This window comes from Scophthalmus maximus, chromosome 11, assembly GCF_022379125.1.
Source record: "Scophthalmus maximus strain ysfricsl-2021 chromosome 11, ASM2237912v1, whole genome shotgun sequence".
Lineage (NCBI taxonomy): Eukaryota > Metazoa > Chordata > Actinopteri > Pleuronectiformes > Scophthalmidae > Scophthalmus > Scophthalmus maximus.
The window spans coordinates 8,920,337-8,931,564 of record NC_061525.1 but is presented as its reverse complement, the minus strand read 5'-3'; the positions used below and the strand labels follow the sequence as shown (position 1 = coordinate 8,931,564).

Below are 11,228 nucleotides of genomic sequence, written 5' to 3'. Positions count from 1 at the left end.
AAGAAACTTCAAAGGCAGAGAATTTCAGAGATGAAAACTGGCTGCTGACTAAAACCTCATTCACTCAGTTGGGTGCATAATCATCTGCCACAAGAGGGCGTAACAACACTGCGACCCAATAAGGGAGGTGGGTCCGGTCTGCCGACATCTGGATCATATCCTGTATCACTTCTTTTATTCATTGAATGATTCTCACCACAGCAGAAGTCCTCACAAAGATAAAACACAAGATCAGATGGTGTGTTGGAAGTGTGTCAGTCATTCCTACTGTATCTGGGAATGTGTTCGTTGTGGTTCACTCATATGGTTGTAAATTCAACAAACGAGCAAAGTGGAAAAATAAATTCTATCTCAATGATTTAATTGACAATACCTGAGAATACAATGTGCATTTTAAAAAAAGAGTAAAAAATTCAAGTAACACGAAAAAGTGCAAAAGTAATGCATAAAAACTCATCAAACTAAAATCTGATGTTTCAGTACATAAACAATAGATCCTTCAACTTTAAATGATACAGTCAAATAATAAAATACTCAAACAGTGCTGCAGTTTTCGTTTGTGCACAATGCAAAGCTGAATGCCGTTTACAAAGCCCTGCAAGCCACATTCATCCTCACACCGTACTCTTCACATCAATGACTATAGCGTAACTGATCAGCTGATCATATTCCTTACTGTCCTTTTCCATCATCACTGGCTTCTTCACCTCAGGCGAGCCGGGCTCCTGCATCAGAGTCGTCAACGCCGAGAGAGACTCCTGCTCCTGAATTTTAGAGAGTGTGCATCGGCAAGAGAGAAGGGCAGAAGAGAGTTGTTAATTTTGGTTCGTGATCGGCATAACTGAGCATAACCGGAGACGTCAAGGACCTCTAGTGACGATTGTCTGAAGTAAAATTATAAACTAGCATGTTATTTAGATTTTAATGTACCTTATATTTTGTCTTGCTGTTTCTTGCGCTGTAAACAAGCACAAAAAAGTTAAACAGTCTGAATGTTCCTGTTTTGAATTATTGACTTTTTGAGGAACTTGTAGGGATAAACATGACCACTAGAGGGCGCTTTGGCTTCGTCTGTCACACCAAATTCTATCAGACGTGCTGCAGGTGATGATGCATTATGTGACAGGAATATTGATGGAGACCATTGGGGACCTGTGTCCTCCTCATTGATCTCTGATGTCAGAAGCAGCAGCTAACTTCCTCCATTATGACCCTGTTGAGGTCATCTCAGTGAAGACCCGCCGCTTTCGAGAAGTGTACCCGGCACTGGACGGGATGGGAAGGGGGGGTTCCTTTGTTCCAAAATAGCTTCTTTCCTGGGGAATCGTGTTTTCTTGTGTATGCTTGTTGCACACTGTGCGACTGACCTTCCAAAATTAGCCTGACAGGACCCTCCCACTGGAGCAAGGGATAATGGGACAGGGGCTCCGTCACCCAATGGCACCTTGACCAAATGTTCTGACCGCAGAGGCAGGCCTATTGAAGTACCCCCTGAACCGCTGTTGTGCTGCACTGCTTCGTTCATGGGCCTGATCTGATCCTGACAAAACCGTCTTGAGGAGAGTTAAGATTTTGGCACGTGTGTGGAAAATTATGGAATATGGAAAACTCTCCCGGCAGAAACCATAAACAGCTTGAGGATTGTGACAGATATCCCACATCAGTTGTAAAAGACGTGTGACTCACTGATTTTTTCCAGGAGCAATAAGATTATGAAATGGATTTGTGGAGTCTTTTTTTGCTGATGAACTGCATCTAGAGTTTCATTACACTAATGTGGACTTTTTGAACCTTTTGCCTTTGTTTTGGCAATGCGGCATTGATGATGGTGGGCCAAGTAACAGCAGTCAACTGCAGAGGTAACACTGCTCAAAGCCAAGCAGGAAGCTGGAACATAAATCTGTTGTTCACACTGACAGAGGGAACAATTTCTACCTGTCTGCGAGCCGGGCTGCGGCGGCATCTGTCTGCTTCAGCCACACTGCTTCCTGTTTATGAATAACTGCACGATATCTTGGGTTTTGGTGAGTTGGGTTAACGATCCACACATCCTGTTTGTCTCGTATAGTACAGCTCCGACAGGATTGCCCTCATTTGCCCAACAACACATTACCTGCCGAGCTGCAGCCTGTCACCTGTGGGGGGGGGGGGGGGGGGATTAACTCACCAGCAAACCCAGAGAGGGACGACGAAGATGAAGAGGATGGCCAAGGCGGAAGAAACGCAGCTAATGACGACCAAGACTGCAACAGATGCAGAGCACACTTAAAGCCACGTATATAAGGAAAATGTCTCAGATAACTTCTTTTTGAAACTGATCACATCACTTGTTCTGTTAGTATGATCAGAAACTCTCAAGTTTACATGTCGGCCTGTTCGCTGAACATCGCTGGGAAACAACATGGCGAACATTTACCAAACTGTTTGTCCTTGCACATGACCTCCACTTGGATCTTCACTGCGGCCATGTGGTGATAGAAGGAGGCACGGCAGGTGTACAGGTCTCCGTCCCACTCCGTGAGCTCTGACTCTAAGACCATTGCGAGCCCTTCCATGTAGACGGATGAGCCATCACTCCTGAAACACAAGTAGCTCTTATATTATTCTGACCTTTAAGGAATAGTTTGACATTTTGGGAAATATGCTTATTTGCTTTACTGCCAAGACAGGTGCAGAAAAGATATCACACTCTTGACTGTGCATTTACTGCACCCGGCCAAGAAATAGTCCCTGCACATAAACTCCCATAAAACCAAATGCCATAAAAGGCATTTTTACACACATTTTTGTCGAAAAAAAAAAGAAACACCCAACAAGTATGATTTAACATGTTTGTGAGCATTTTAAAGGTTCTTTTAAAGGTGCGTTTTGTTTTCTTTTGGCAGAGCCAGGCTAGGTTGTTCTCCCCCTTTCCCCAGTCTTTTATACTAAACCAAGCAAAGCTAACCATCTCCTGGCTGTTGCATGTAGCAGCAGTATTAGAGAGGAGGTACTGATCTTCTTTTCTACAGTAACTGCCATACGACATTAATGCTGTAAAAAAAAATCCACTTGATATATTTCAGGCTGAAAATTCTGAGCTCTTGAGGGTATTGGCTTCCATAAATGGTGGGAAAATTGCATTTTGTGCTGTACACTGTTTTCACAGGTGCATCCTCATGATGATCATAATGATACGCCACCTCTGACAGTTGAGGTCATACTGTGGCACGTTGCCTATGACTCGGAGCAGTATTTTCTGGTTGTGATGATTTTCCTGGAGCGCTAGTCTGTGCATGACGGGTTCACCACCGTAGCGGCTTCGCAGAGGAGTCGTATGGTTCAGGACTCTCACAGCGGAGATATCTGCAGAAATGTCAGTTCAACCTTTAATACCGAACCTCATATCTTTAATGCATTTATGTGAATGTCTACATTTTGAATAAATGAAGTGTGCTTGTATGCAAGTAACTTCATTAATCCTGTTAAACTCACAGTATCTGGGGACATGAACGCTCCTCTTCTCTGTGATCCCATGTTTAAACCGGTACACACAGGTCAGGTCCTGCCCCTCATGAAGGGCCAAAGGAAACTGATACGTCAGCCTGGCTTTCAGGACGCGTCCTTCATACTCTGAATGCAGGGATGTTTGGCCTTTGGCATTTTCAGGAAGAACCCAGGCGAGGTTTGTCCCGACAGCGTCCCCTCTGCAGTCACACACCGCCAGCCAGAGGTGAGAGTCCTGCTGTCTCGCCACAGACACTCTCAGCAGTGGGGCTTCTGAAAGAAAATAAGAGTTGACAGGAAAGAGACGAGCTGCTCTGTGAGCTTGTGTGTGTCATAGACAGAAATATTTCAAAGAAAAAGGTGACGTACTCGGAACAGGAACGTGTATTGTCCTTTTCTGTGATGCCTCCGAGCTTGGATGCTTCACCATGCAGGTCAAATTCTGACCAGCGTACAAAGACGTCAAAAAGTGAACAGAGCTACGGGCTGTGACCGAACCGTCGGCCTGGACTTCAGGCTCTGACAGGTCCCCGATGATGCTGTTGTCACTGTGTCCAACATGCCAACTTATAGCTGCTGCTGGGGCAACACTGTCTGCAGAGCAGTCCACCTTTGTGAACTTTTCACCGTCTTTCCACTCTGTGCTGGAGTTCATGTTGATGTTAGGGCGAGCTGCGCGAGAAAAGAGAAGTGAAACTACAGGAAGTGAGGCTGTAAAATCTATGGTGAGTTGACATGGCCAAACATGTCCACTACTCAGATGGAATCATCCATCGCTTGATTTGTTGAACATACCGCAAGGAGGGAGCGTAATGCTTCTGTTCTCTGGCTCCTCAAACGCTGGGTGATTTATCACACACACTGCAGTGAGCTCCCAAGGCGAGCAAGCAGGGAGGAGAAAAACTCCTGTGACAGAGTGGCTTCCATTATGAGAAGTGAAATTGAACCAAGACTCTCCCGACACACCCTTTGGTAGAAGCCAGGATACGTTGGCCGCAGGAACAGCATCAGCTGCTGAGCACTCGATCACCCTGAGTCCACCTTTAGTCCACAAATCAACTCGTACTGTGGGGGGAACTGAGGAGAGGTGTGGGGAGAAAGTTCCACGTTAACATGACACATAATGCAGAAAATTCATGACGTAAGAAATGCTCGCAGTTTCACCTACCAGGCTGAAATACACGGGGCTGAACTGTGATGTTGAACTGCAGCATTGCTTTAAGATGGTGATGGGAGAAGACACATTCATACAGGCCACTGTGCTGATGCTCCACAGGACCCTGAACTGTGAGGCTTCTGCCAACCAGCTCCAAACCTGCAGGCAAGGGCCCGTCATCTCTGGACAGAAGCACAGTTCAGGTAAAAATGTAAAATCTTAAATAAAGGATTATTTCGATCAGGAAACGTGGCTAAATCTGGTTCCTCCCGTCTATCACTTGTGGTTTGGTGCCACCAAATGTGTGACCACATCCTCCAGAGGATATGTAGGTTGTTTCAGTCTTCACATACATGAGAAAATATATTATTGAGGCTTGTTTCTGAAAAAGGATTTGAGATTTAATGTTGCACTTCAAAATAATGATCATTGTCAGAGCAGCTGAGGCCTTACTTTCAGTCCCAAAAATGCTGGATCCAACAATTCCCATCATGCAACTGCTTAGCACCTTTTCTTATGCCTCATTCATGTCCACTTGGTCCTATCAGTTACTGTAATTAACAGTTCCTAAGAATTCACATCGCAACATCCAAGCTGTAAATATGACCGGGTAAGTCAAACTTTTCTGAAAGCTCTGTTATATCAGACTAATAATAGATATGCTGCTATAATGAGTGGTATAAATCACAGTATTTTCAACCCCTTACACTTCTAACTCTGCAGTAAAATATCAAACAACATAATATTTGTAGAATCTACAATTGTTACCTGTGTAGTAGCTATTTATAGCGTTTTTTAGCAAGAAATTTGTTGGCAGCTGCTATCTTGTCAAGTTTGCTTTCAAGCCATACACATGGGTCCATCATTACCTTCCTTCCCATATGAAATTAAATCTCAATGAATAAATACACGAATGAATAGATAAAATCTTAGATAACCATCATGACATCATCAGAATACTTTTCATGTCTAAGAAAGCTCCTATGAAGCAACAGACTCTGCTAATGAAAACGACGTGAAATCGGTGGAGTTCTACTTTCACACCACACAGCTCTTACTTTTTGCAGGTGACATTGTAACGTGGCACATTCCCTACGACCTCTAGGCCGACGACGATTCCCCTCTGTCCTTCCTGCAGCTCTAACATTTCAGTGGGTTGGAAGCCCTCAGTGTTGATTCTCGGTCTCGAGCCCAACAGCTGAACTCTAGACAGATCTGTAAAAAAGAACATCTGTGATTTCTGTCTACCTCATGAGCCTCAGCAGAGTTTTTCCAACACTAAAAAGTACTCACAGAAGGACGGCAGTGTTATGGCTCGTGACTCGATGTGTGTAAATTTGGGGTGGTCAAACACACAGGTGAAGTTTCGGCCCTCGTACTCTACTGCGGGGAGGAAGACTGAGCGTCTTTGCGTGTCCGGGTCGGTGCTGTTTTCTCTCTGCAGCTCTTCATCGGTGCTCAAAGCCAACGAGATGTCAGTGTCAGGTCTCCCTCCAGATGAAATGCACGAGACCACCCAGAAATCATTTCCTCCTTTTTGTACCATCTCTGCCGTAATGGTCACATTTGGCCTCACTGCAAAGCAGGAAGAAATGCGAGAAGAGTTTTTCCTTCGCATCGTCTAATGTTTTTTCCAGAAATTAAAAAGTCAGATTGCAAGAGAAGGCTCGGGGTGTTTTGGTTAAATAGGAAGCTCGGGCCGGATGAGCTGAATGTTAGCTAAACACAGACCATAAGGGGCTTCTGCTTGGGTTTTGGAGAGTGCTGACTTAGGCTTATCACCTGTCCCATCTGTTGGCCGGGCTGCAGCTGAGAGCAGATGTCTGGCCCAGCTGTTGTCCAACCAAAGTGGAGCGAACCACAAGCTTTAATACAGGCAATCAGCTGAGATCGCAATCTATTATCAAATACATAAAAGCTGCAGTGTCATGCAGTAGTCAACTGTCCCTAATGAGAAAGAGAATTGAACTAACAGCTCGTAATAGCTCGAGTGTTGGGGAAGGATTTGTAAGATTGAAACACGTTGGCCTTAAATATTCCATCTGTTAAAACCCAAAGTTGTGTGTGGATTCAACCGCAGCAGTAAGAGAACTACCTAAGCTGCAGTTATGTAGTGTACTGTGAATGCATCATGGACAAATGAGCTGGCTGGCCTGGCTTATGCTAATGAGATTGTGATCATTCTGCTGTATGAACATACACGGCAGGGATTTGGATGCTTTGCACTGCCTGAAGTGTGGGTGGATATAAAGGCCTTTCAAAATTGCATTAAGCATGGAGAAAACAGTTTTTCAAAAGACGAGAAAGACAAGTTAACGAGTAAATGAATTAATGAAGAACAACACTAAAAACAATCCAAAAGCTTTACTTGTACTGAACTGAAGTCCACTGTTGAAAGCACAGTGGCAGTAAAAGAACACTACTGAGAGCCACTATTCTTTTGCAAGTAGGGGGCATTTTAGAACTTACTTACAATTCCATATAAACTAGCAGGGTGCTCTGAGAGTGCACACCGTCTCCAAGGCTATCACCCTATCTCGTCATGTTAAAGAAAGTGAAAAAAAAATCCTGGATCTGTCCGTTTATCAGGATCAACTCCAAAATTGAATGGGTTCTTCCTTGGGTCATGCACCAACCACTCCAGTTTCATAGAAGTTTTGGCGTAATCCTGCAAACTAACTAACAAGGATATAGACAAACGGTGTGTTATGAAAACTACAATATCGTCTTTAATATTGAGGTGACAACGAAACCAAACCATGCAAGTATACTTTCGTTTTACACGAGTCTGGTTAGAGTTCAAGATGCAGGTGCAAAATCATTAAAGTATCATCTGTGGACGAACTGTGCAGAATGAATAAACATGTAAATTGATGTGCTAAATACTGCACTTCCCCATTCAATCTGCATTAACTGTTCACTTCGTAAATTTGATACAATACCACTCAACAGGCCTGCGTGAATAGTTTTATTTTTGGTCAAAAGAATTTGGAGCAATCCAAATTGCATGAAGTACTCTGATATGATACAATGTGATTAATTAGTTACAAGGTTGTTGCTGCATTATGGTGTTCCATATGTTTAACACCAGTGACCTGTATTCCCAAATGACTACATTACACTGTGCTTTGTGATTTATGGTCCTTCACTGTGTTTGTAGAGCAGAGTGAGAAGCAATGGCCTGCATGAAAAATCAGCAGGAGACAGTTATTGTTCCCTCTGAGCTCTTGCTAAGTCATTACACACGATTACAAAACTCTGACTGGTGATGCAACACAATACTGTATATCACCTTCTTGCAACACAGATGCATGAACATAACAATAAAGACGCAAACTGCTGTCAAGTGCAAGCGTACCATACGTTTCCACCCTCACTGTGGTGAGTTTGGGGTTTGGGAGGGTCGGGTGTTGAACATTGCAGGTCACGCTGTCCTCGTCCTGCAGGTGGGTGGGGAAGCGGAGGACGCTGCTCTGGGTGAATGTGCCGTTTGAGTGAGCTGTGTTGCTCACACTCACAGTGAAGGGGTAATCTGAGGCAGCAAGGCCGTTAACGGACCAGCTGATCTGAGGTGAGGGCCTGCCACCGACGGCAGAGCATGACACCGACTGGTACTGAGTGCCATTTATGATGCCCACATTCACGAGGATCTGCACATCAGGTCGAGCTGTGAATGGATCAAGTAGTCATGTGAGAAATGTTCATCTTGACCTCATCAGGGTGATTTCTTCATTTGGTGGTGAATAAATCAAAGACAAATTATGGGCTTGACTTACCTACTACAGTGACAAATGCGTTCTCAGAAAAAACGCCCTCCTCTGATTCAAACTCACAAATGTATTGTCCCTCGATGTCCACACTGGACACCCTCAGCTGAACTGTGAGGTTGGTGAGCGAGGCTGGCTCTGAGAAGTCATGCCGTTTAAAGGCCCGACCATTTAAAAATCCGGCCAGTCCTTTGGATTTGACTTTAGAGTTAATCTGGCGAATCCACCTGCTGCTCTGGATCTCACTCTCGCCCAGATATCTACAGTTCAGATACACCACCTCTCCCAGGACTGCAATGATGTTGTGTGTGATCTCAATCCTTGGCTCTTCAGCCGGACCTGAGGCGCAGAGCAACACAGCGTTCAGTAACAACGGGAGGCAATAAGTTCACCTGAACAGTTTTGAAATTTGCAAACACAAGCAAAGCAGTAATGTGTTGAGGGGAGAAAATGTGATTGTTCTTGCTCCTGACTGGACAGACAGCCGGCTGATAGATGTCCATTGTTGTGCCTATGAAAGGGCTTTTTACACGTCCCATTGTCTTCTACGTGTTAAATGTAACGGTGATGGATGAGGCAGGTCAAGAGGTCAGTGGTCATGAGGTTGTCAGTCATTTTATCATGATTAGAATGTGCCAATGACTAATCAATACAAACTCGACTAAGAGTCTGAAGCCAAGCAAGCAGTGCTGGAAGCTAAACGCTAATGTCAGCATGCTAACACGGTCACAACGACAATGCTGATGTTTAGGAGGAAATATTTAGTATTATCACTATGTGAGTTTGGTGTGTTGCCGTGCTAACATAATAAAATTTGCTCAAATGTAGTTTGCAAGCATTTGGCACCCAGGCTTGTCAGGTCATAAATGTTAAAAAGAAAAAAATAATTTGAAATAGGAAATTTGAAATTGAAATGACAATAGATAAATGATATAGTGAAATGGCATTTGGAATTTAATGATTTTTGATTAAAAAAATATGGAGCTGCATTTCAAAATAATAAATGAAAGCCTCTAAAGGCTAAGGACAGGAACTGCACTTTGTGCGCACACTGACACTTTATGAAAAACCTGCCTGGTCCCCTTTGTGAAGCTATATTTAACAGAACAGTCCAAAAGTTACACCCTGATCCGTATCCAGACTCCAGTGACCTCTTCTCTCCACACCATTGAGAAATCAGCCATGATTGGAGAAGGTCCCAAAGAAAGGGAGCTCTAATAGAAGCTGACGGGCTTTAGCACTTGCAGAAGGGACAGTGCGTAGACTCCGGTGCATACCAATAAGCCTTCACTCTGCTACCTCTGCTGACTTCATCAAAGTGCACTTCAGGACACAGTTTGCTCTATCAGTCGCCAGAAGCCAAGACCTTCTATTCAGCTTTAGATGCACGATGAGTAAAATGGCAACAGCTTGCTGCGGCACTGCGTCGCGGATAACCACCGAACGTACAGCCAGCTGCTGCAGTCTGAAATAAACTGTGTGCATCAAACACTGTTTAGGCTGAAACGCTGTTAGTTTTACTGTACAGAACAGCAGATGGAAACAACATGGAGAGTCTCCAAAACCTTAAAGGACACAGAGGGAGAGAAATAAATATATTCTATCAATTATGCCTACTGGGTTCATACTTCATTTGCCCTTGCAGGTTATTGCCAAAATAAATGTCAGCCAAGCATGGAAAAGGCACACCTTAAGGATACAAGCAAAGTGATAACTGAGGGGAAAAAGAAAAAATGCACTGCATCATATTTCCTGAGCCCCCGACTCCTCTCTTTTTCACCAAACATGGCACCGAGCACAGAAACAGAAACTCTTTCCTTTGCACACTGGGGATGTGGTAAACAAATAAGACTTTTGACTTGAACTTTCATCTCCAGCTGGAAGTCTCAGTGACTCTGCAGAAAGACTGAACAGTTGGATCATCTAAATGAAGGTTATCCTGCTGTGGGATTTCCCTTGACACCAAGAAAATAAAAAACTTAACGACACTTGTATATTAACTTTAAAAGGCGATAAAAGAACTAATGAGCTTTTAGGTGACACTGCTGATCAATAATAATGAACTGACTGCCAGAGTAACAAAACAATCATACAATCAGTAATAAATTGTAGACATTTATTTTTCAAGTGGCCTCCAGCATGTGGCTTTATTGCCTGTGTACATTTATAATTGGACTAATCACTTAGGAAAACTATGGCAGCTTTGTTTAGTGTGAATGCCACATGTAAAATAAGACCTTAAGGGCCAGTTAAATGAACTCATAAACAGCTGATGGTCACAGATGGATTGTAACCCTGCAGACTCACCCAGCATTTCCAAGCAGTGAGCAACATTTAGGACAAATCCCAAAATCAACAGCCCCGAGCATGCCATGGTGGTGTCATTGAGTGAAATAGACTGAGTGTATGAGAGACATAAAGGCATTTAAAGTGTGTGTGTGTGTTCTGTGGTTGTAGGTACACACCCTCTACAGCTGACACTGATGTGCATGTTTACTGCCACCCATACACCCACATACTAAAAGTGTGCGCACACACACACACACACACACACACACACACACACACACACACACACACACACACACACACACACACACACACACACACACACACACACACACACACACACACACACACACACACACACACACACACACACACACACACACACACACACACACACACACACACCGTGTGAAACCACTTCTTCCTTTTGCTTCCTAAAACAATTACTGGCCCTCTGCATCAGAGTTCCTGCAGTTTTGCATGTCTCTTACAGTTCTCACTTCTCAGATGCCCCCAGTCTGTTCGCTCAG

At 43.9% G+C, this 11,228-nt stretch overlaps 1 protein-coding gene across 2 annotated transcripts; it reads right to left on the bottom strand.

Moving 5' to 3' along the window:
- Positions 1 to 340: 340 nt before the first annotated feature.
- On the bottom strand, positions 341 to 10,863 carry si:ch211-149e23.4. Of its 2 annotated transcripts, XM_035622296.2 has the most exons (14): positions 10,717 to 10,863; positions 8,419 to 8,748; positions 8,001 to 8,309; positions 5,936 to 6,217; positions 5,701 to 5,857; positions 4,655 to 4,824; positions 4,282 to 4,563; positions 3,856 to 4,158; positions 3,475 to 3,759; positions 3,183 to 3,345; positions 2,417 to 2,577; positions 2,168 to 2,243; positions 931 to 958; positions 341 to 764 (listed from the first exon to the last, which is right to left on the bottom strand). In XM_035622296.2, exons 1-14 carry the CDS (start codon positions 10,832 to 10,834, stop codon positions 615 to 617), a joined length of 2,814 nt encoding a protein of 937 aa, XP_035478189.2. In that variant the 5' UTR covers positions 10,835 to 10,863; the 3' UTR covers positions 341 to 614. The 2 variants fall into 2 exon arrangements, with proteins under 2 accessions (XP_035478189.2, XP_035478190.2); XM_035622297.2 differs by lacking the exon at positions 931 to 958.
- Between the last annotated feature and the right edge of the window lie 365 nt (positions 10,864 to 11,228).

Coding starts and splice junctions, on each gene's coding strand:
- si:ch211-149e23.4 (XM_035622296.2), bottom strand. CDS start 10,834: ATGCCTTTATGTCTCTCATACACTCAGTCTATTTCACTCAATGACACC. Junction 3,760..3,855: donor AATACACGTTCCTGTTCCGA/GTACGTCACCTT, acceptor ATTTTCTTTCAG/AAGCCCCACTGCTGAGAGTG. Junction 3,346..3,474: donor CGTTCATGTCCCCAGATACT/GTGAGTTTAACA, acceptor ACATTTCTGCAG/ATATCTCCGCTGTGAGAGTC.